At 39.7% G+C, this 26,638-nt stretch overlaps 1 protein-coding gene across 1 annotated transcript in view; it reads right to left on the reverse strand.

The window, feature by feature from the left end:
• LOC149285519 (importin-11-like) overlaps positions 1-26,638 on the reverse strand; it is a 176,951-nt gene that overhangs the window by 88,929 nt on the left and 61,384 nt on the right. Inside the window, exons 13-21 of the mRNA XM_089495279.1 lie at positions 26,482-26,529; positions 24,879-24,984; positions 24,146-24,272; positions 11,829-11,862; positions 11,583-11,623; positions 11,072-11,188; positions 8,652-8,765; positions 8,157-8,272; positions 1,795-1,871 (exon numbers count right to left, since the gene is read on the reverse strand). Of these exons, the coding sequence (XP_089351405.1) occupies positions 1,795-1,871; positions 8,157-8,272; positions 8,652-8,765; positions 11,072-11,188; positions 11,583-11,623; positions 11,829-11,862; positions 24,146-24,272; positions 24,879-24,984; positions 26,482-26,529 (780 nt within the window). The remainder of the gene's footprint in view (positions 1-1,794; positions 1,872-8,156; positions 8,273-8,651; positions 8,766-11,071; positions 11,189-11,582; positions 11,624-11,828; positions 11,863-24,145; positions 24,273-24,878; positions 24,985-26,481; positions 26,530-26,638) is intronic.

The following is a 26,638-nucleotide window of genomic DNA, read 5'->3' on the forward strand; positions in this document are numbered from 1 at the left end:
CCACATACTGGAGGTGGAGCTCTTTATACTACTGATTGGTTGGTTGGGCGTTAAAACCAAGTGCATTAATAATGTCTCAAAATATTTTAAATAAAAGTAAAAAAAATGAGATTAGGCTCACTGGAAGTTATTTACTATTAGTTCTAAGATTCATACCGTCACGTGAATGACAGACTGTAAAGGTCAGTTAACGCACACTGAGCAATGAACTGAATTAACTGAACTCTACTGTGTTTCTTTTAGTCATGTTCAGTTCTTTTCTAGATAAATTAAGTCACATTTTAAAAAAGGTATAGGAAATGAAAGTGGCCCAAACGCATTTTGTAAACAACGCTCTTAATATGATCTGTCCACTTCTCTCTACAACAGATTTTAGAATATCTGGAATTTCAAGATATAAAAAAAGATGCTAAGATCTTTAAATCACAGCAGCCCAGTGGCAAACCGCCCCATGCCCCCCCTCCTAGCACTCCCCTTCTGGTTATGCCACTTTTAGCAGCAATGGCTATGATTGAACACTTCGTATAATTAGCAATCGCTCTCTCACAGCATCACGGAGGATTTTTTTGTCAATTCCTCCATGGAGAGATGCTTGTTTTTATGATTGGGATAATTGTAATGCTGCATGACTCGGTGGAGTTTCACCTTCGGCGGTAATGTTGGCTGTACCGACACTCACCTTTAGCATTCCTTGATACAAAGTGGAATTCATGTACAGGTACAGGTAGTAATAAAAGTATCCCAAATTGTGCCAATGCCACCACTAGTGAGACTGCTGGTATGAGGTTCTTAATGTAGAATGCAGCATTTGCTTTTCTTCAGTCATAAAGTGGGTCATTTGCCAAAAAGTTATCTTTTAGATTTAGATGCTTAAGTTGAGAGGCATTTGCGCTCTCGCTATAGCTCTCGCTATATAAACTTGTGTTTTCAGGGGGTAAAAACTTTAATGTTCTTATTTTTTCTTATTGTAAAAATGCTACAGAATCTGCTGGTGTCACAGGAAAAGCAAAACATGTCAATAGCTAAAGGAAGTGAAATAAATCTTTCTGGCCTTCAAAATGGCAAATTTGTCTCGCACTTTAAGAAGTAAAACGATGGATCGTGCATTTGTCAGGGACAACAGACAGGGACTTTTATTGCAATAGGACTTTCTTTTCCCTTCTAGTTTGCTAAGCTAATAAAAATCAGTTGATGTCCAGTTGACATTTTCATCTTTACTTTGAAGCTTTCATCACAATGAAAATAACAGAAGAATCTTTTCCGTTTTGGTGGTAAGCTGGTGTCAGCTATTGCATCACATGATAGTTGAGTTTTCTTGATAAACGCTCTAAATGAGACAAAATGTAACAATTCCTGGGAGGTTCACCTAGGAATAAATACTGCATTTAATTATAAAATTGTAAAAGCTGAGCACAGCAGCTGACACAGCACCTTTATTCACAAATCAGGAATAATGGTTTGTCATCGTACAGTGATGTCTGAGTATTCTAGGGTTCCAATCCTAAAAATTACCTCTCTTATTATCTTGTAATTCATTTTTATGTTTTTCAGGTTTGTTTGCGGTTTTCTATTGAAATCTAATAAAGATTGAAATTTTTAGATGCTTTAACAAGACTTTTAAAAATAATACATACACAAATGATATATACATACACAAATATATATATATATATATATATATATATATATATATATATATATATATATATATATATATATATATTACAGATCCCATTTATCCTTACATTGAAATACAGTAATGACATGCCAAACGTTATTGTGATGTTGTCTTACCCAGCAGAGCAGACATATTGCGAAAGATGTGGAGGAGTTCGTCAGTCACTGCTGGAGAGTTTTCCAAGGTTACTAACCTAGAAATATATGTGAAATTAGGTAATTCAAATATAAAATCACATACAATAAATACTGGTAGACAAGGTGCTTTAACTTTAAACAAAGCTATCAAGTCGCACACAAACAAACCTGTTTCAAAAATGACAATTACAATTCGTAACTTTTAAAAAAAGATTAAAAACCGTGACAAACTCATAGTAAACTAGATCCTATAAAGTAAAAACAACAAAAGGTACAAAAAGATTTACTAACTATAAAATCCCACTGATCTATAAATCTCGAGTTGTCAATGATTATGGTCCAGGCATTTTAATCACACAATAGATCAGAGCACTACAAGTAACGTTGCACGGCCAAAAAAAAAATTATGAACTGAAAAAGAAAGATATCTGTCACTACTTGAACCTGAGCTTTGCATGTCTTCAAGGGAAGACTTGATGTTTGCAGTTGAATAATTTCCTTTCTGAAGCCTGCTGTCTCACACTCCTCCACTCAACACTTAATCACCTGTTAAGGCCTCTCACTGTCTGCTCTAAAGTAGTTTCCTTATTTCTTTATCTCACTGAAATGCAAGGTTAAGAGAATAAACCCATGTGTTCCTTCTTCATTGATGTACATCATTCACAGGGAAATTATGAGTATCCTGAGGCAAGGGCAGATGAACTGGACAATGGGATGAGTGTAAGATTAAAGAAATACACAACGTATTAAAAAAACGTGCATAAAAACACGTTAAGACATGAAGGAGAAATCTTTCTGCTGTTTCACGCTTACAATCTATGAGTTTCAAGTAAATGTCTCAGATTCATAAATTGAAAAAGAGTATAACACTACCTGCAAGTCTAACAATGGCACATCTTGTATTATCGATCTCCCGTAAAACTAAGGCCTATTCTACATGCATGTACGAGCAAATTTATGAATTTGTTAGACAAAATATAAATATATATATATATATATATATATATATATATATATATATATATATATATATGTTAGTTTGAAGTACATGTATATTTTCCCAACATCAAGGCATGAAAACATGTTCCATTACATCAAACGTGTATTAAAAAGTAAAATGCTCAATGAGGTAAAAGAACTTTAGAGTAATAGCTAAGTACTTGAAGAAAACATTGGAACTGGTTAACATCTCTGTTCAGGAAACTACCTTATGCAAAACACTGCAGAGGCATGGCGTCCATGGCAGGACACCACAGTGGAAGCCGCTGCTCTCCAATTTAACATCACAGTCCACATGAAATATGCTTAAGAGTGCTTTGACTCTCCACAACGCGTTTTGTGGACTGATGAAACGAAGGTTCTGTTATTCTGGAAGAACACGGTGCAACGCATATGGCATAAAAATGGTGAAGTACAGTGGAGGGAGCATCATGATTTGGGGCTGTTTTGCTGGAAAGTTAAGTTCAAGGTATCATACCGAATCACGTCAGGATGGCTGTACGCCAACTGAAGCTATGTAGAATCTGGGTGATGCAGCAGGACAATGAATCGAGCAAATACGGTACTTTCTCCTTCCTCGCTGTCAATGTTTAATGTGTATTTTCAGTAGACTACAAAGATTATCACTGTTTGTGTGTAATTAGCTTAAGCATGTTGTATTTGTCTATAATTGTGACTTAGGTGTAGATCAGTGGAAATGTCCAAATCGGGCCCAAAGTGTCAATATTTTGTGTGGCCACCATTATTTCTCAGTACTGCCGTAACCCTCTAGGGCACGAAGTTCTCCAGAGTGACAGGCTGTCACTGGAGTCCTCTTCCACTCCTCCATGACGACATCACGGAGCTGGTGGATGTTAGAGACCTTCTGCTCCCCCACCTTCTGTTTGAGGATTCCCCACAGATGCTCAATAGGGTTTAGGTCAGGTTTAGGAGACATGCTTGGCCAGTCCATCACCTTTACCCTCAGCTACTTTAGCAAGGCAGTGGTCATCTTGGAGGTGTGTTTGGGGTCGTTATGTTGGAATACTGCCCAGCTGCTCAGTCTCTGAAGGGAGGGGATCATGCTCTGATTCAGTACGTCACTGTACATGTTGGCATTCATGGTTCCCTCAATTAACTAACGCTCCCCAGTGCCGGCAGCTGACAGGCCCAGACCATGACACTCCCCACCACGCTTGAGTGTAGGCAAGACACACTTGCCTTTGTACTCCTCACCTGGTTGCCACAACACACAATTGCACTCCGTTTGAAACAGCTAAGTTTATCTTCGTCTCATCGGACCACGGGACATGGTTCCAGTGGTCCATGTCCTTAGTCTGCTTGTCTTCAGCAAACTGTTTGCGGGCTTTTCCTTCTGGGACGACAGCCATGCAGACCAATTTGATGCAGTGTGCGGCGTGTGGTCTAAGCACTGACAGGCTGACTCCCCACCCCTTCAGCAGCAATGCTGGCAGCACTCATACGTCTATTTCCCAAAGAGAACCTCTGGATATGATGCTGAGCATGTGCACGCAACTTCTTGGGTCAACCATGCCGAGAGCCTGCTCTGAGTGGAACCTGTCCTGTGAAACCACTGTATGGTCTTGCCCACGGTGCTGCAGCTCAGTTTCAGGGTCTTGATAATCTTCTTATAGCCTAGGCCATCTTTATGTAGAGCAAAAATTCTTTCTTTCAGATCCTCAGAGAGTTCTTTGCCATGAGGTGCCATGATAAACTTCCAGTGACCAGTATGAGAGTGAGAGAGCGATAACACCAAATGTAACACACCTGCTCCCCATTCACACCTGAGACCTTGTAACACTAACGAGTCACGTGACACCGGGGAAGGGAAATGGCTAATTGGGCCTAATTTGGACATTTCCACTAAGGGTTCAGACATTAATGGCTACTTTACATTGTAGCAGAGTGTCATTTCTTCAGTGTTGTCACATGAAACGATATAATAAAATATTTATAAAAATGTGAGGGGTGTACTCACTTTTGTGAGATACTGTACATTTTAGCGAATTCTGAATCTGAAAATGACTCCAATACACCAACATTCAGCACCACACATTTACTGCTACACAGGGTAAACATGATTAAAACTGGGTGAGCTCTACAGACTACAAATGTTCTAATCCTTACATAGATGACATCAGTCAAACATGACCTCTGGTTAAACAATTTTCCTTTTTTCAGAAACCCTGAGCAATATTAGTGAATGAAACGTGAACTTTAAATAATGACAGATCTCAAAGAACAAAAAAAAAAGTAAAACCTCTGCAGAGTTTATATGAACACAGCTTATTATTTTCAAACCAAAACTGACTTTTTGGGTTTTAAGGCAAAACTGTAAAAATTTGTGCTAAAAACTAATTATTGTAGAAATATACTTAAACGTTGTTTGTAGGAAGAACAAGAAAGTACCCATGATCATTTTCAAAAACCTAAAGCTATGTAAACAAAAAAAATGTTGGGGGGAAAAAAGGAAATCTTTAGATGTAAATACATGTTTTATTGTGTGTCCTATATGGTGTCACCAGACATAAAAACAGGGCATGCTTTGGCTACTACAGGGCCCACGTGCAAAATGTACTTGCACCTCAAATAATATAAATTTCCTCCATCATCACCCTCACAAACACCCAAAAAGAAAATATGAAGCCCTTCCTTTTCTTATTCATGGGACAAAATGTGTCTTGGCATGTGTAGACATCTCATTGAGGTAAAGAGTGGAAGCAGAGGTCTCACTATACTTTGAAGACACCTTACGATTTAAGGTTTCACCATTGGGTCACTTCATACAGTGAAGTTGAGCCCCCGAAGACTCCAGTTTTGGTGAGGAAGTGCTGTGTGCCTTCTGGCCCCCACTCCCCCTTTGAAAGACCTTTTGCACAGGGGGACTAGAAGACTTCAGCGGATCTCCTCTCGGGGAGAACCTAGAAGATCACTTTGATTTGTGCACAGTTATCCTGTCATTAAAGTAAGAAGTCCATCACATCCTTTCACAGGTTCCCATAAGCAAAAAAAATGCTTTGAGACATTCTCTTGTGAAAAAGACAGTCCAACACATACTCATATTTCTAAATTGCACTGTAGAACTGTGGAAAAATAATGTTCCAATATAGTATTACTAGCCACTTCTACATCTTGGGGAGAAAGGCTAGTGATATAGAAACAGTGTAATTATTATCATTTCTAAAGGAAATATTTTTAAGGGTTCAATTTGAAGTTGAAGCACTTTCATTTTGACAAAAAAGTCAGTGGAAAGAAAGAAACATAGAAAAAAACCATTTTCTTTTTATCCGGTTAGCATAGCATTGCTGCCCAAAGCAGTTTATTGTCTGCTAGAATTAGCATTAAGTGTCTAAACACATGTAAATCGGGAAGGCAGAATCTCCTAGGTGCATTTACGGCAGAAATGCAGTCTGTAAATTTTCAAAACTAAATATAATAAGGACAAATTGAACTAATCCCAAAATGAATTAAGGCATTGTGGATCTAAAGTGTAAAATCAATGATCTAATAATCCATTGAAAGTAAAGAATATTCTCAGTGACTCAGTTTACAAGATGTTGATTCTATCTTTCAGTGGTTGAAAATTGTCTTTTTTTTTCATGGTTGCCAGCAAAAATTTAAAAAAATATATATAAAACATCATAAGCAGTAAAAGTGCTGCTCTGAATGGATATCACAGAACTTGGTTTGGGCATGCCACAAAGTCTTTTAATTTAACCTTTTAAGCAGTGGAAGATGGTAACGTGTCCTTAATGGTCATATTACCGTCTGTTCTTTATGGTTACATTATTTTCTAGAACTTTGTTTGATCTCTTTCTCAGGAATGGGGTTTTAAGCATTAGTCTGGGTGTAGTCCAACTAGTGAGGTAGGGGGTCAAAAGGAAAACTGCCTTTGCTTTGTTCACATTCCTTAAAAAAGAAAACAATACAAAACGACACTGAAGCTTTATAGTTGGCAAACCTTTTTGTCTTGGCACAGCACATTTGGCATTAGCTGAAAAAAAGGGGGCAGCCCTTTCAGGGACAATCATTAAATGCAGTATGTGAAACACAACACGATTCTACAGATGTGTTAAATAGCAGTCACAGCTACCTACTAAATCAGCAGCAGATGCCAATTACCTACAGCCATTCGATTTGCTGCGGTTATGGATACAGAGTAACATTCAAATGTTTGCCATACTCCGGAAAACTCAAACAATAAAATAATTGGATAAATCGCTCTAACAATCATACTGTTAAGTGGATATATTTTACACAAAGTAAATAAAGAGATCCTTCTCTACTGGAAAGTATTGTGTTAACTCCTTTGTAATCTAGGCTGCCATAGGCACGGAAAACGGGCAAAACATTTTAAGGACTATTTACTTTTAGGACACTTGTGACATAGGAAATAGTTACAGCACTTCCCCTGTATACGTACACTCGACACAGCATGGCGCAAGCATGTCCGTCATCTGAGCATTTTGTGATGTTAATGACGTGACGATTGCAGTGCATGACATGGGTTGTTGTTGTGAAAAAAGGTAATGCCTCATTTTAAGTACATATTTATTTTACATTAATGTTCTGGACCACATGTGTACGTTAATGTGAGATATGCCTCACACAGTCCTTTTTTCCTGTTACAGGGTTGCATATTTCATTAATGGCCATCATTTGCACTTTAATGCATATAAATAGCTGCATGGTCCCTTTAATTTTTGGTTGTGTCCCCTAATCTGCAGCCCTCACAGAGTACTTTATCATGCATTCTTCTTCAATGAACTAAACTGCCCCTTTAAAGCAAATATTAATGTTCTAAATCATCGCTGTTGGCACAGGTGAAGTATGTATGACATTCAAGATGGTTTGCACGGGCCGCGCCTTTAAAACGTTGATTGAAATTGAAAAGTCCATAGGGTCTAGTGAAATGATTTAACACCATCTGTTACCAGATACTAAGCTTCTAAACAGAAGGCAGGTTTGCAGTGGAGCATACTCTTTATTTACCTATTTGTGATATGCTACCATAAGCATTGGTGACACTACATCAGCTGTCTTAATAACAAATTATAATAGCTATTGTGATGGGGGGTGATGTTTGAGAGCATAAAATATATAAAGTAGGGGTGTGCACTACCTAAAAAGCATAAAAGATATACACACCTTTGACTTCATGGCAGACTAAGCAAGATATATGACCATATAGTGTAACGGAATCCCCAATATTTTTGATTTAGAATGTATTTTGAATGGTAGCTTGAGAACCTACTTCCCTCTCATCTCTAGCTATTACGGTCCTTCAGGCATATGAATAAAGCTCATACTGAATGCATTAAATACAACTCCAACGCACTTACCATAATTCTAAGCCGTCTTCTAGAAGGTATATATGTGGTGGCTGAGAAACATCTGTACTCAGTTGAATGACAGGTAGGAGGAACGGATACAGATTTTTGCATTCTTCTCCTAAACCCTGTTTTAACATTGAGAATCATTTCAGGTCAGATTAAAGGAACAGTTTAATGACCTGGACAGACCAAGCAAAGAGTACATATTAGAGGACTTCACAACGACTTTAATACACATTCTTACCTGAGCTAGAAACTACAGCTGCTCTCCTTCTCTGCAGTCCTATGATTCTTGCCACCGATTGGCTGCTTCAAACAACCAACTAGTGACAGGAAAGCACTTCCACTGAAATCAATGGGCGCGCTTTGCATACGTGCTCATGGAGGTCTCAATGGGCTCCCACCTGCAGCCCCCGCCAAGCCAGTGAGGGAGCAGTAAGTATATCATAATATAAATAAATATAAATAAAAACATTTCACCAAGTATTCCTGTATTCCATTTACCTTTACAAGATGAACCAACGTTGTCAAAATTGCACACCTCAGCATATTGTGTTCTTCACTTTGCTTCCATAGAAGAGGCAAATACTGTACTAGGCATCCAACAAGTGGTCGGATCTAGAAACAGAAAACATGTATCATCTTGAAATCATTCACATATAAGATGATGAAGTCTCCTGTTAAATATAGCTAACAATTTAATCAATAAGTGCATAAAACAGGGTATTAAAAGATGTATAAATGTGTGTATTTATTATTTACACCTCCCAGTTATCCGTTAAAAAAAAAAAAGACAAAAATAATTATGTGCAAATTGTAGGCGTTATGGAGGTAGGGGATGAGGACAATGGTTGGGGAGATCCGATACCCTATCATGCTGGCCATAAAACTGCACAAATTAAAGTTGATTCATTTTATTGGCACAACATAGAACACGGGGACAAATTATAGAAGCTTTCAGGATGTCAGAGACCTCTTCCTCCTTTTCATCTGATCTCAAGTCGCATACGCGTGCATGACTACATCTTTCTATGTTGTCCCAATAAAAGTTCAGCAAGGGTTTTTGGGGTTACAAGGTGAACTGTTAAGGCCAGGGATTGTTTCTCTGTACCCTGAAAGGCGTTAACAAGCAGTTAACCGGAAGCCCGGCGGTTGATTGGTGTTAACCCTTTCATACTTTCACACTAAATTACAGGCTAGTCTGGAGATAAAATTACTGCTTGATCAGAAATAATAAGATTGCAAAACATCAGAAATATTTCAATATTTTGGCTAAAGTGAGGGAATAAAATAATGGTTTAGGTTATGGTATAAGGTTATTTTGCCTTGGTCCTCACATTCTACGTAGTCTCAATAGCCAAGTACATAATAGCCCAGATCTAAAAATGACATTTAGGCGTAAGTGTCATGGAGGGAACGTGTGTGAGAGGGTTGCTGCATTTAGATTAGGGTCAGTGCCATGATAAAGGATAAAACAAATAGTAATAAGAGGACAGCACAACAGACATTAGATAAAAGTGCTAAATAAAGGGACACGCCGATTCTATAGTGCCATTATTCTTTTTGCATACTCGATTCCATTTTGTATGTTTATGCATGCAGGCATTCAAGCATAGTGTTAACTGTCAGAGACCAGAAGCTCCATTTTTATCTATCCACCCTTCTTGGCTAACGTATAGTCTGGATTAAACATACATATTATGCAGTCTTTATCACTGATACAAAGGAATCGCAGACTTGTCTAATCTGAAATTGAAGCGTACATTCAGAATGTCAGAGAACAGATATGGAAACATTTTTTTCCCATGTTGCTCTCATGCATTTATACGGTATTTTGATGTAGATATGAAATACCTTGCGGATTGGAAACGACTGTGACAACAATATAATCATTTTCTGTGACCTTTGAAAGATGTAGGATTTGTATAAAGCACAACAATGCTCAATACAAAGCAATCACAAACCAAGTGACAGCGCAAAGTGGGCGTTTTAAACACCTTAAGAAAGTAACACAAGGACATTTAAAAGAAGAATTAAAGATTTCGTTCCCGCAAATAAAACATTTAAAGACCTCTTTAAATTGGAGGATCCAACAAATGTGAAGACGTGAAAAAATGTGCATGCGAAGAGACCGCTGGAGTTTATTGGCCCTCTGCGGGAGAGGAGGTGCGTACCAATGATCAAAGATTTATTATTAAATCTGTTCACAATATTCATCGGGAAAAGGTCATTTAATATAAGGCATGTAAGAGGTGGGTTTTTTCATAAAGATTCAATACAGAAAACTGTAATTGATCTCCCATACTAGATGCACAGACTATGAAAATGATTTATTAGAAAGAATGCGGTAAGGTCAAAGGAGAATGAATTGTATTCAGTATAATTCTGTGCATGTATGTACAGTAAAAATGATGAATCAAGCTTTATCATATAAAATACATTTAATGCATTTTTGGTTATAATATTGTCTTGTTCATTGCGGGGAGTAGCTGATTGCATGCAAAGTGTCTAAGGCTTATGAAATGATATGGCAATCAATAGATATTGTAAGTGCCGTATTGTGTCCATCACTATGGGCACCCGGGAGAGAACTTTTCAGCGCTGCCATCTTTATTGTGAGATTCCAGATCATTGTTACCACCTTGGCGTTCTTTGTCGCTACGTGGTTCACATTGCTTGGTATATATATATGAATAAAATGTGTGTATATATATATCATATTGGACAATCTACATGCAGTGTTTCTCGGACAAGAGTAACAGCTTGATACTCGTGGACAGAAGGCTGCAGATTCAAAGACAAATGAGTTATGTACACATTTACCCAAAACACACACAGCACGAAACAACCATTGTCCAAAGGCACGACCAAAAGCACACTATAAAGTACACGCAACAGATAAAACGTAATGGCAATTTACACACCTGGATGTTGACCCTCTCGATAACGCAGGATAACACATGCAGGACCTGCATCTTTGTGTCACATTCTGTAACCTGCTGGAGTAGCTGGAAAATCAGGGTGAATATGGATTCCAAGTACTGAAAAAGATGAAACACCGAGATCCTGCTTTATTTCAACAAATCACAGAGAATCACAAGCACTGTACAGGTTTCCTCACGGATTGCACATATTAATCCTATTTTAATGTGAAGTTTAACCTGATGTTAGAGCAACAGAGCAGAACAGCAAATACAGAACGAATGTTTTTCAAAATTGCAGAGTTAAAGACTTCACCCAAGCTAAATTTCACTTCTATATTCTATACAATATTTTAACAAAAAACATTTAATAGCTTTTATCCCCCTCCCGCCATTATCACCATTTGAACAGTCCATGTATTTTACAAGCAAGCAATTTTGTAGATCACAAATTCATAACAATGACAAACTAAATAATAATAATTATAAAAATACAAAAAAAAAATAAACTTACTGGCAAAAACTGTTCTGTCCTGAATTCAAAATCATCAACTGGTACTAATGAGTCAAGGAAAAAACAGCAACAAAAGGTCAGAGGTTTAGAATAAATGGTAACATTTCTGATTCTGTAAAGGCGCCCATTTCTCTTTTGCCACCTCTGATTCGGCCTAAAAGAAATGGCGCTGTAGGCATAGACTGAGTGTCTATTGGGAGCTCTAGCCTTGCCCATCCAAGGCTTTTCTGAAGAGTAAAAGGATATCCAGCTTTAAAGTTGTTGCCGTTTCTATTCGAACCTGGAGAGGAAAAGAAAAGAAGTGTTACCATTGTAATATTAGATTCAGTTACTGGACTCTGCTATTCCATTTACATCATACATTATTCATCCTCTATATTCAATTTTCCCAGGGACATAAACTGTTTAAAGGGAACCAGACACCTACAAGGCTTTTACCATCACTAAGTGGATTTTTTCAAAAACAAACCTATGGAATGTTGTATTTATTTTCCTTTCAATCTGTGTTAACCTTCTCGCAATGGTTTTGGACATATATGGTTTTTTCCCTCAGAAATCTCATGGTGCTTCCACAACCACCAATTCTGGGTAGGAGCATGCAAATAAAGCTAACAATTATCCCCTTCGCCTCTATATCCACTTTGATACATGGATCCCTTAAACCTTCTGGCTTGTCTAACTTATGTATTTATATAAATTTTACAATGTCCAGAAATGAATTAATAACCCCATTTCAATTACTCTAACAGGAACCAGTGGGTGCTATTGTTGGGTTTCTCTTTCTTCTCGCTGGCGATCAGTTGTAGCCTTGGTGGTCCAAATCAGAGATCTTGCAGGGGATAAGAACCAAAGAGGATTTTCAGACATTCCATGAAGAAAAACCACACCAGGTAGGTTTATAGGAACGCACACACAATTATTAGGGACAACACCAGGTCTTTTCTATACACACCATAACAGAATGTGATAAGACAGTGGATAACAATTGAAATTAGACTTTGGAGCACACTAACCAAAACACAGAGAGACAACCAATAAGATATCGGCACATCAGTTTGGTGGGGATAAGGGAGGAAGCGACCAATAGGAGAAGTGCCTACTTTCTCCGTGTTATTATATGGGCATCAGTAACAAACGGAGAGAAATAAGATCACTTTTTCTATAAGAAATTGCACACATCATATGTAACTAAGAAAAAAAAAAGAGAAGCCATCAAACTAACCCTCCCACAAAACAAAGAAAACAAATGCAGCAGCAAGAATCAGTGCAGACTCCACATAACAATTCAAGTACCAGCAAATTCTATCACAAATGCCCCAATTACTTAACTCCTTGAAGACCAATGATTTACCCGGTACCGTGTGGACAAATGTCTCTACAGCACCGATGTACCTAGAGGACCAATGACATCTAGGGTTAAAATCAGCACTGTGGTGCAGTTTATTATGGGGATTGGGGTGAGGGGGGCGAGTCTGATGACTGGTCTCCCCTGTCCGCAGGAGCCAGAAGCTCTCGGCTCATAGATTCAGCCTAATGGTGTTTGGTGCAAGTACTAGTCCAGTTGGAATATCGAAACACTTCCAGTTTAAGTCAGACATCGGCCCCCCCTTCGTTGTCAAAGCTAATCCTACAAAACTCCCACACTGTGTGATCAGAATGGAGGGTGATCAGAGTGAGAAGATGAGTAAATTACTTTCTCTTATTGTCTGCTATACAGTGAAGATGAGCTGTTCACTTCACCATTATGGGGTAAATGCATCCTTTTCCTCTTGTCCATTTGGATCAGGTGGGCTTTGTCCCGGGTCGGGAGGCGCGGGATAACACGATTCGGGTGTTAGATGTCTTGTCTCATGCACACAGGTCACATGTCTCCATGGCCCTTGTTTCTACAGATGCTGAGAAGGCCTTCGACAGGGTGGCCTGGCCTTACCTCTTTGCGGTGCTTCGGCACTTGGGGATGGGCCCAACGTTCCGTGGCTGGATTGAATCATTATACTATAACCCCACTGCCAGGATTTCGGTGAATGGCTCCTTGTCCCAGCCGGTCACCCTGTCGAATGGCACTAGACAGGGATGCCCCCTGTCTCCACTTCTCTTCATTCTAGGTATGGAACCTTTGGCTAACGCTATTAGAGGTAATTCTGCGGTTAAGGGGATAACTATCGCTAATCGGGAACATAAAATCTCCTTATTCGCTGATGACATGTTGTGTCTCCTGTCTGACCCCCAGAGCTCTTTACCTCACGTTCTTGCAGAACTTGATATCTTTCGGGGGTTCTCTAATTATAAGATCAACATGGATAAATCGGAAATCCTGGGTGTTAATTTGTCTGAACCTGATAAATTGGCCTTGCGTGCTCGTTTTCCCTTTCGTTGGTGCGAGACTTCCATTAAATATTTAGGATTACAGATCCCCGGCAACCTCTCGTTGTTATTTGACCTCAATTTTCTTCCCTTGCTCCACCAGGTCTCTGTAGATCTCTGTAAATGGGCGTACCCTCACGTGTCCTGGTTCGGGAGGGTATCGGTTCTTAAAATGAATGTTTTGCCCAGATTTTTGTACCTTTTTCACACCCTCCCCATCTTTATCCCCCGTTCTTATTTTCGGAGGTGTCAGCGGGCCTTTATTAAATACATCTGGGCCTCGGGCTCCTCCCGATTGGGCTTCCATCACCTAACTCGTCCCAAACTGCATGGAGGACTGGGGGTTCCGGATTTGGAACTCTACTATCATGCGGCTCATCTCCGCCGGGTGGTGGAGTGGTCGATTCTCGCCCCTAAACAGTGGGTGGAGATTGAGAATGCTGTGGTCCCTTGCCCTATCTATGCTTATCCTTGGCTACCTGATTTGCATAAACGCGTTGCCTCTCTTAGGCACACCACCGTCTCCCCTACGGTTAAAATTCTTAACAAATATATGGCTCTACAGATATTAACGTCTTCCCCATCTCCTTTGTTTCCTTTGTCTGGCAACCCCGCGTTTTCACCGGGATATGTGTCTCGTGGGGTTTCTCGGTTGTCCCCTTTGCCCTCAGGTGTCCTGCGTTTTCATCATCTTGTTACATCGGATGGGGTGACGCCTCTCCAGCAGTTGCTTCGCATGTCCCCCCCACGGGCACAAGATTCCTTTTTGTATGCACAACTTGTCCATTTTGCTACCTCTCTCCCTCGGGATGTCAATTTCCGTAGACCTTTAACGGAATTTGAGTCCCTCTGTGCGTCTGGTCGGGAACCAGCCCGCTTGATGTCACTATTGTATGCTATGCTATTGGCGCCGCGCGTAGCGATTAAACCTTACTTTCTAGCTTTGTGGGAAGCGGACTTGCCCAGCCTCTCCTCCGCGGTGAACTGGGATAAGGTTATTCTTTTGATTCACAAGGGGGCAGTGGCGAGTAGGATTCAGGAGGCCTCCTATAAGCTCCTAGTCAGGTGGTACCGGGTCCCGCATGACCTGCATCGCTTTCTGCCTCAGGTCCCTGACCTTTGTTGGAGGTGTCTGGCGGGTCCGGGTACGTTCCTCCATATTTGGTGGGAGTGCCCTCTTGTGACTCCCTATTGGACCATTATTGAACGGGTTGTTAGGGAAGTTGGTGACCCGAATTATGTCTTAACCCCGGAAGCTGCTTTGTTCCATCATACCGAGCTTTCCGTTGCTCAATATAAACATTCGGTGTTGTTCCATGTTTTCAGTGCTGCTAAAGCGGTCATTCCCTGCTTCTGGAGGCAGCAGTGCACTCCTCCAATCCAGGCATGGGTTACTAGAATGCAACGGGTCTCCTATATGGAGGAATTGATTTGGTGTTTCAGGGGCAAGGCCTCCCAGTATGAGAGTAGGTGGTTTTGGTGGAAGAATCTGACATCCTCTCCTGTGTTCCCTAAAATTTTGGACCTCTCTACATAGATACTCACCCTCTTCATGCGCGATACTCCAATTTTTTCGCCTTCTGAGGCTCGATCTCTACCTGGTTGCCTGATGAGTCGGCGATACGCGTCTTTGTTTTTGTTTCTGTTTTTGTTCTTTTTTTTCTGTTTTGGACTTCATACTTGTTTTTATTCTGGATGGTACCTCATGTTATTTTCATAGCCTATGATCCTCCACGGTTCTTGTATTGACTTCAATGGGGGCTGTACGCTATTCCTACTGAAGGTTTATTATGCATACGCACTGTACCCGTTTTTGTGCAGGTCATGTGCCTGCTTGCTGTGCTTTTTTTGAACATTTGTGTGCATTGCTTTTATTTCTGTACACCTGTCAGAGTTTATATCTCTATTGTTTCTTGTTCATACCTGTGGACAATGTACTTTTGTTTTTTTTTCTTGTACCATCAATAAACGGACTTTGAGTTTAAAAAAAAAAAAATGCATCCTTTTCCAGACCCATTGACTGTCAGAGCATCCCACTAGTTTAAACTTATCTCAACTTATCAGATGAGGCTACAAAAAACCATAAAAAGTACTGCAACACGTTTATCAAAGCATTTGTCTGCGATGGGACTGATATATTGGCAGGTTCACTAGCTATTCATGTTCATAAACAAGTGCAACGCTATTGTTAAGAAAAGATTTCAATTGTCCATGACTGCACACAGCATGACTTGCATTATTCTTGTTTTATATATATCAAGAAAATAAAATGCCTTAAGGAAATACGCTGATCATAATCTTTCTTCCCAGAATGACTTACAAAACTGTCAACATGATTCCCCTATACAGATATAAGCATCGTGAACTCATCCTGTTAATTGTTTTTTACAACTTCAATGACAGGGGTAGCCGGCACAATCCTGGATGGGCAAAATTCTGTCAGTTTATTACATTTCTCTAATAGCGTGTTGTGAAATCAGTACCACTGGCCAGTACCGAGTATTATTATTATTTTATTTTTTATTTTTACATACACGCCTACATTTTGAGGTTCTTGAGATGGAGATTTGATATCAAACAAATTTCCTCAGCCTCTTGCAGGTCTATAGAAAGAGCCCCGTGTACGCTTGTACAAGAGAAGAAAAGAAAAAAAAAACAAGAACATCCTAAAAATGATCAGTAAAGAAGAAGTGGTAGCAGGCAAACACCTACTACCTTAAAGGACTTGCAGCATACAAAGCATTAGGTGTTCTAGAATGTGGAAATAAATGGACATATAGTTGCAAATGTACTCTTTTCCTTAGGGTTTACACACAAAAACAACACCATTTCTAAGAGGCTATATCTGTATCTTGTAACATCGCCCGACTTGCAGTCTTGAACAAGTGACAGGACTGTCTGCTTCTACCCGCAACTGACCCTTCAGGCAGCTTTTTTTTTTTTTTTTTTTTTTTTAAATGTGTGCCTACGGGTCCCTGGAATGCAAATCCAGTATTGCCCAAAGTCCTGATATCCCAGGAGGAACTACAGTCAGTGTAGTTTGTGGGCTTGGGCAGTTCGTACTCATCAGTTCAACCAAAGCCAACACAGAGGCAGGAGCCAAAGAGAAAATCTCTACGTGCCCTCCATATACCAAAATGGGCTTATACAGTAAATAAAGGGGTCTTAGTGACAAGATTGTTGCAGCGATCAGAAAGCAAACAATAGCATTCAAAAAAAAATGCTAAAAGATTGCTTAGAAATTTCCCTTGATAGGAAGCACCATGGGATAAACAGGCTGCACTACCAGAACTTACATTATGCACAAGAACTAAGGGCATTCATTCACACACTCCCTACTCCGCTCTTCTCAAAGGGCCCCATTCAGTACTGAAACCTGCCCAGCACAAAGCATTTTACTGAAAGCGGAGAGACTCAACGTCCATGCTGTCAATGATGTGACACGGTATATCATACAAGAAACATATTTGCATATACTATCCTTAAAACAAATGCAGACAATATGCAATTATGTGACAGTTTAATACATATATTAACAAGGCCATTTTCCAAGAATCTGTTATATCGCAAAAACCCAAAGGGTATGCTAATCATTAGAGACGTCGGTCAAAAAGATGCCCACAGCAAGAAGAAAAACATCCCTGACGTCAATGAAAGACAGATGCATTTCTTTCGTTTGAATATGTTTAATTAATCAAGCCACCAAATACTAGATATATGTCATATTATGACAGCATCAGTATTTTCGTGCGTTGGAAAATATATTTAACTAATTAAAATTCAAGCTGGTGACAAGATGCATCAAACTGCTATATGTAAAGGTATTTTTTATGGTGAATTTGAATTGCCAACAAGGAAAGCTAAACCCACTTAGCCATTGATAAAAGTGTTTATGCAACTGCTGCTTGTGCTGATTAGATCCCATATTAAGCTTATCTTTATATGCAGAAATTAATTAGATGCTTAATTACATCTAATAGCCTACAGTCCGTCCTTGGCGATCCACATTTCTTTACACAGTTAATTTCTGTAATTAAACTGTACGCCTTAAGTGCATGGCTGCAATAAATAAAATCTTTAGAAATAATTACACAAAAGCTTCTTTCAAGAAAGAAAATGTTTTAGTTTAACCCCTTCGTGACAAAGGCTGATTTTACTTTTTGTACCCTTCGTGACAATGGCCTTTTTAACATTTCTGCGCTGCTCGTGTTTAGCTGTAATTTTCTTCTTTCCCGTTTACTGAACCCACACACATTAGATATTGTTTTTTTCAGGACAAGAAGGGCTTTCTTTAGATGACATTGTTTTGATTGTATCTTATTATTTACTACTAAAAAAAGTATAAAATATGGTGAAAAACTTAGAAAAAAATGACTGTTTCTAACTTTTAGTTGAAAAATCTTTTACTCATCTATAAAAGGTAATGAAAAAACCTGCTAAATAGATTCTACTATTTGTCCTGAGTTTAGAAATACCCAATGTTTTTATGTTTTTTTGCTTTTTTCTACCCATTATGGGGCAATAAGTACAGGTAGCGTTTTGCTATTTCAAAGCCATTTTTTCCAAATCTGGTAATTCTTCCCCCCATGTGCCATTTCGGGTATCTTTGAACCCGGCCAATGCAATTTACCCCATCAAGTCATATATTTTTGAAAACTAGACACCCCAGGGTATTTCAAATGCTAGTATTTTAACTCTTTCCATGCACCATATCTACCACCAGTCTTTGTCAAACTTTGTGGTAGTCATTTTTTTGCATTTGTTTTGCCACACACATTTTACTTCAGGTATGAATTAAAATGTTCTCGTTTATGTCACTATCACAAAACACCCCAATATGTGTTCAGCAACATCTCCTGAGCGCAGTGATACCCCACATGAATGATTTTGCCTGGCTGTTTGGGGGCAAAAGGGCCACATTTGGGGCATGCGCATTTTTCAATGTTGAACTTTGGCATTTGGGGATCCACTGCCCATGCCCTATTTGGTACATCTTTGAGCCGGGCCATTTCAGTGTGCCCAACAAAACCATATATTTTTGAAAACTAGACACCCCAGGGTATTTTAAATGCTGGTATTTTAACTCTTTGCATGCACACATTTTACCACCAGCATTGTTTCAAAGTTTGCAGTAGTATTTTTGTGTGTGTATTTTTCCCACACACACCTACTTTATGTATGAATTTACAGCTCCTGGTATATGCCGCTGTCACACGACCCCAATATGTGTTCAGCAACATCTCCTGAGTACAGTGATACCCCACATGCATGAATTTGTCATTTTTTGGGGGAACTAAAAGGCCACATTTGGTACGTGTGCATTTTTCTAATTGGAAATTAGATGTGTGGCCATCCTTCCCCCGGTGTTAATTGGGACCTTGTTGAACCTGGCCAATTCAATTTACCCCATCAAATCATACCTTTTTTAAAAGTAGACACCCCACGGGCATTTAATATGCCAGTATTTTAACTCTTTCCATGCGAGAATTGTTTTAAGCTAATATGCTAATTTTAGGACTTACTCACAAAAATATATTTTTTATATATATATTTTATATTTTGTTGCCTTTTTAAAAAAAAATTTTTAAACATTTTTTTTTCAACTTGGAGGTTCCCCTGATAGTGACATCAGTGGGAAATGATTTTTACATTTTACTGTTTTTTTACTATTTTTTTCTAATTATTAATTTTATTATTTTTTTTTTACTAATCACACTGTGATTAGAAAGCTGGGCTCCATTGACTTGCATGGTGAATGCAGTACCTGTATTCAACCTGCAAGTGGAGCCAGAGTTCTCTAGATGGTCTGGAGACCGTCTAGCGAGCTTTTAAAACTTGCTTGTTTCTCTTGCAGGGCGGCGGCCATCTTCCTTGATGGCGAAGATCACCGGCAGCTGCGGCTGTGACCGCTCTCCGGAGCGGTCACAGCCCACCGAAAGGTAAGTGTTTGGTGTCGCTGGATGCCTCCTGATCGAGGCATTCCAGCGACACCATTTAAGTTTAGGAGGCGATCGTTGATCGCCTCCTAAACGCTTTTAAAACGGGCGTCCGCCGCCATACAAAGTATGGCGGATGTTGACGCCCCGTGGAGGGGCCAGAGATGGCCCCTTCGTGCCGATCGCGGCGTTGCTGAATGCCTCGATGTCGAGGCATTCAGCAACGCTTTTTGGGTGCAGAAAGCGAAAGTAGATCGCTTTCTGCACCCATTTAAAGACGTGCCGGTCCTGGCACGTCAATTGTCGTAAAGCACATGCTTTTCCGTGTCGTGCCAGGACCGGCAATTGTCGTTAAGGGGTTATATAAATACATAGTTTCTAATCTCCTAAAATAATGTGAAAGTTGATATTGAACATAACGTATATTTGAATATTGATAGTATATAATGTTCCTACTGAAACAATTAAGTAATTAAACACTCTATAAACAGCATAAAGGGAAAACAAGTCACATTTTCATATACTATCCAGACCCCCAAGGCACACATATGTGTGTGTGTGTGTGTGTAAGTATGTGAGTGTGGGTGCGTGTGTGTAAGTATGTGAGTGTGGGTGTGTGCGTAAGTATGTGAGTGTGGGCGTGTGCGTAAGTATGTGAGTGTGGGCGTGTGCGTAAGTATGTGAGTGTGGGCGTGTGTGTGTAAGTATGTGAGTGTGGGCGTGTGTGTGTAAGTATGTGAGTGTGGGTGTGTGTGTAAGTATGTGAATGTGGGCGTGTGTGTGTGTAAGTATGTGAGTGTGGGTGAGTGTGTGTAAGTATGTGAACAAAGCAAAATAAGATATTAAGATAATGTGTAAAAAGTACATACACAAAGTGCATCCACATTGTATCACTGTACATTTTAGAGATCAGAACCAAATATGTCTAACATTTCACTGGAGTTATTTTATCACATCTATTATTTTGGGAATTTGTCCTTCAGATTATTGGCACACAAAACATTTCTGGACAACATGAGAATAATGGAATATCCCTGCTGTGAATGCAGACAGGGATTCTGCAGAATACTGTACCTGTAAAAAGTAATGCACGTCTTCTAATAATTCCCTCCAAATGGCAAGTATTGAGCATCTAGGCAAATAAGGCCTTTTCAAAAAAGATTATTTTGAGTTTTTATTATTTTCTTCAAATATATGAGCTGTGTACAATTTGTAAATGTGTTAAAAATGTGTGTTTCCATTTCTGCCCACTTTTTATACTTTAGTACTTTTATGCATATAGCTTCAAGAAGGCCCCATTTGCTATAAAGAAAAAATATATATACGTTCCTAGAAAATCCACATTTAGTTTAAACGCAAAATATGGTTGAATATGTACTGAAAACGATGATCTTAAGGGGTTAAATAGATATCCACAATATATTTTTTGTATACAGTAATCTTCTTTATCTAAATATTGAGTATTTCTCCTTGTTTTAACTTTAATACACTAATAAGATAAAATGTGTCATTCATTTATAGTCAACGTTGTAACCATCGTAACAAAAAAAAAACTACCACCAATGCTATTTCAAGCTGATGTAAAGAAATATAAAGTATAGTAAATAACGGCTACAAACATAGCTTTGGAAAAGCTAATAAATTTGCAAAGATTCCTTAATTCTTATAACTTGGCAAAGAAGACAACAAGGGAAACCATAAAAGGACACTTTGCTGCATTCAATGCAATTTCTGGTGGCATAAAAATACTTGAGTCCCAAGTGCTTGAACGTCAATAAAATAAAGCCTTTTTTTGTTTATAACGTCTTCTGTAATGTTTCTTTAGTTGTCATTGAGTTCCAAGCAGGGAGGAAAAGACTTGAATATTTTTATACCACCAGAATATACAACAAATAAAGCAAAGGATCTTTTAAAAAGTTTGCAATTCTCCAAAATTGTCAAGTTCCGTTAAGAACACCGAGTGATTAACATTCGGCAATTATTATTTTAATTGGCGTCATTTAAAACACAAAAAGTTAAAACTGCTGCTTGGAAGGAAGAGATGTAGTGGCAAACCTTGGTGAAACTTTTGACAGTGATTTAATGAGCACAAGCTTTCTGCCGCTGAAATACATTCATTATGCTATCTGTCATGAACAATGCCGACAACACGATACAGCATTTAGCCAATTAAACAAATTACTAATAGTATAATTTTGTCATCCACCTCGTTATGCCTATGTAAGTGAAGGTGGAAGTAATGTCTGATTCATATTAGCAGCAAAAGCCATTTCTCAACACGTTAAAGTTACACCATTATTAAGTAAGTTAGTTGCTAAAGAACGCAGTCTGACAAGGTCTGCATCTTCATATGTTGCAAGCAGAAAGTATAATTACCGTATTGGCTCGGATATAGGCCGCCCCCGTATATAGGCCGCACCCTAAAAGTTTGGTGCTTTTTTAAAGAAAAAGTTTTTTTCTTTAAAAAAGCACCAAAAAAACATGCTGCCACTCTGCCCCCCCCCGAGATATGCTGTCACTGTCCTCCCTCCCCGAGATATGCTACCACTGTCCGTCCCCCCCCCCCGAGATATGCTGCCACTGTCCTCCTCCCTCCCCGAGATATGCTACCACTGTCCGTCCCGTCCCCCCCCGAGATATGCTGCCACTGTCCCCCCCCCCGAGATATGCTGCCACTGTCCTCCTCCCTCCCCGAGATATGCTGCCACTGTCCTCCTCTGCCCCCCGACTTACCGGAGCTGACTCCCGGGTGTCTTGCGAGGCCGGCGGGGGACATCTACGCAATACGCGTATACAACTTCCGGTGCCGGATGTGCCGGCACCGGAAGTTGTATACGCGTATTGCGTAGATGTCCCCCGCCGGCCCCGCAAGACACCCGGGAGTCAGCTCCGGTAAGTCAGGCGGGGGGCCAGAGGTAAAACGCATCCCCCGTGGGAAGTGCTGGCAGGGGAGGCTGTCTGAGCGTATCGGGGAGTAGGATGCAGGTCCCCTGCACCGCTGCAGGGGATCTGTATCCTAACCCCGCTGCCTGCCCGGCGCCCGGGACTGCATGTCCCGGGCGTCGGGCCCTAGACCCCGAATATAGGCCGCACCCCCACTTTAAAGACTTAAAGTGGGGGAAAAAAGTGCGGCCTATATCCGAGCCAATACGGTATATGTACTTGTCATGTAGATTGTTTGACTATGTAGGAGTCGTAACAATCTGGCTGCACAACACGGTTCTCCAGCATATTCTCCAGCTATTGCATAATATCTTTTCTTTAATACTCTGGTGAAAAGACTGTGGAACATTCCCTTTCTAAATTTCATGATGATGTGAAGAACATTTTGATTAAAATGCTGATTATGGACTGCTTTGCAGAAATAAACCAACGAACCACAGATGAGCCCAGCTTGTGAACGGGCTTAATTCTGCTTTGTTTAGTCCAACCTTTACCCTATAATATTCTGTTGGTATAGATCATCCATTGCCTATAGCATCATGCGGACAATGGCATTTATCAATTAGCTACAAGAAAATGAGATCTCCCCAACAAGGGGCTCAAAGAATGAGAAAGTGGGATTTGGGAGCAGGCACATTATTTTGGAACCGGCAAGGCATAGATGCAGAAGCATAACACATATTTGCAGTAAATAAAATAAAAAAATAAATATAAATTTTTAATAAAATTAAAAATAAATTTAGCTTTCATCTGTGTAGGAACACTTCTGGAGGCTCCAGTTTATATCTAGTTTTATACATTGGCAGGACGATAAAAGGAGGCAATGCTATCAAAAGGAAAGTGTTTAATTAGAGGATGCTACGGTTTCCTGACAAGAGGGGGATATGCTTGAAATATTTTACTTATTTGAAGCCACTGCACTAAAAAGTTTGGGCTGGAAGTAGTTTATTTAGTAATGAATGGAAATATTTTCACGCATTGGCTTACCCAAACATTGCGAGGGGCCGACCCTTCTGTTGTATGCAAGTTTGGGCACCGTTGGCCAAGTAAAATTTTGCTGACTTTGCGATCAAACTTGATTTGTCTGCAAATTTTAATGCAGTTACTAGTGCTGAATTAAGAGATTTAAAAGAAAAGAAAAAAAACCTGCACAGATAAATCAAACTTACCATGCCCTACATAGATTACACCTAGAAAAAGTCAACTACATTGGGCACATTTATCATCGTTAAACGTACTTACGACTAACATAATGCTAACTCCACAGAGAATAAATGAAAGCTTCTGAAGGGCAATTACTCCGTATTTAAATGTACCTACCACCAAGTCCTGGTCTTGCAGCAAAGTCAGGATTGCTTCATATAACGAGGGTCTCAGATCAGACTTGAATTTTACCGAAACCCATTGACCAATCAGCCAAATTACCCGGCGCCGTAATAGTTTATACCTTCGGGGAACAAAATGCAGCAAGGCATAAACATTTATTTAATTTTACACACACGGAAACGAGCGAGACTTTATCTAGCAGTAATTCAGCGATTCATTCAATTCCTATTCCCAAAGCTCTCATGTTATTTTAAATGTAATTTCTTTTCTGGTACCCAACATCTACCTTGCAAAGAAAGAACTCCGTTTACTATTTAAAAGATTACTTGACATTTATGATTTTGTCACTGTATGCTTATCTAACAATTAATACGTTCATAAATTGGTTAATTAAAAATGTCACATTTATATTCATCAGTGGAAATATCCATCTTAATTACTAATAGTACCTCATGGTTTCATACTTCTAAATGAAGCTTGAATATATTTAACGTGTGTTATTTTCTGCTTGTAGTCTTTGTATAGACAGCCGACATACTCCATGGGAAAAAAAGAATGGCCTTGTACAAGCGCCATGCCTACAACAAAAAAGGGCTAAGTGCCTCATTAAATATTTTCTCTTGATTGGGGTAATGGACAAACTCAAAGAATGCCTCCTATTTTCCAATTTATAATATTGCCTAAAAATGTATAGATACCAAGTACGCATAATTCTCAGGAACTTTACCTATCGTGGCGGATTTGTAGTTCTCCAAGGAGTTGTCTTTGAAACCACCCATCAAAGTCAATGCTATCAAATAACTCGTAGGCAGCCAGGCCAACGGCATTGTAAACTAATGGAAATAAATATAAAAGTATTTCAAATATCACTCTAAACAACATACTGAACAAGACAGCCTTAGAAAGAATTGCCAGCATAAAAAAAATAATGGATGGCCAATTACCGTATTTGCTCGATTATAAGACGAGGTTTTTTTCAGAGCAAATGCTCTGAAAAATACCCCTCGTCTTCTAATCGGGGTCGTCTTCTAATCAGACCTCAAATAGAGGTCTGATTATGAGACTAAGATCCAGATCCCCCGCACCGCTGCAGGGGACCTGGATCCTCCTGTCTCCCCCCCCCACACTTACTTACCGGTGCTTCCTGCTGTATTGCCGGGGCAGCGGGTTGACGTCTACGCGATCCGCGTAGACAACGTCCGCTGCAGCCGGAAGGAGGTGTGGCTAGCAGCGGGGGTTGTCTGCGTCCGTCGCGGATACCTTCCCCGACTGTCAGAAATCAGAGTTCCCCGCACAGGTGCCGGAACTCTGATCTCTGACAGCCGGGAAAGGTATCCGCGACGGACGCAGACAACCCCCCGCTGCCAACTCCACCTCCTTCCGGCTGCAGCGGAAGGAGACGTCAACCCGCTGCCCCGGCAATACAGCAGGAATTTGGAAGCACCGGTAAGTGTGTGTGCGTGTGTGTGTTAAATGGGGGACATAGGGCATTTCTGGAATGCCTTATACCCCTATATGCCACTCTGGCACTTAGGGGGTTAAAAGGCATATTATGGGGCAGAGTGGCATATAGGGAGTTATAAGGCATTTCAGGAAGCAGAGTGGCGTTAAGGGGGCATTTAATAGAGCACTCTGCCTCCTGAAATGCCTTATAGAGTGCTCTATACAATGCCTTTTAACTCCCTTAATGCCACTGCCTCCTGGAATGCCTTATACCTCCCTATATGCCACTCTGCCCCATAATATGCATTTTAACCCCCTAAATGCCAGAATGGGATATAGGGGTATAAGGCATTTCTGGAGGCAGAGTGGCACATAGGGGGTCAAAAGGCATACCATGGGGCACAGTGGCATATAGAGGGTTAAAAGGCATATCATGGGCCACAGTGCCATATTGGTGTGGCAAGCCTGGGGGCAGATGTGCGTAACTGGGGGACAGGTTGGAAAATACAAGGAAATAAAAACAAAAAAAATATTTTTCTCAATCATAGCTTTTATTTAAAAAAATAGTTTACATGAATTAACATTTCCTGGTAAAACTTTTTTCCTTTAGGGTCGTCTTATATTCAGGCTTTTTCTTTTTTTCCTAAGTTAATATTCAGATTTTGGGGGGTCGTCTTATAATCAGGGTCGTCTTATAATCGAGCAAATACGGTATTATTAGTCAAGGTAAATCAAAACATATGATGTCAACAGAAAGATTTTGGGGCTAATATCCCCCACAAAGCAAAATTCTTGAGTGCTATTGTTTTTCTTTATCCCACTATTTTAAACTCCTTATTCCCTCCTGTACTATTTAAGTTTAATGTTCCATATTTTATGGTGCTTACCAGTTTCTTTTATTAGCAAAGCATTCAGGTCTTCTACGTGTGTTGGACCTAAATATTTAGAGAAATAAAATAAAAAAAATAAAAAAGTTGTATGCAGAAAAACAAATAAACAGTGAAGCGAAACCCAGGTCTATAATGCAGGGGAAGTATTCATTTG

The sequence above is a fragment of the Sceloporus occidentalis genome, unplaced genomic scaffold (assembly GCF_023333645.1).
Source record: "Sceloporus occidentalis isolate IW3139 unplaced genomic scaffold, rSceOcc1.0.p SCAF_78, whole genome shotgun sequence".
Taxonomy (NCBI): Eukaryota; Metazoa; Chordata; class Lepidosauria; order Squamata; family Phrynosomatidae; genus Sceloporus; species Sceloporus occidentalis.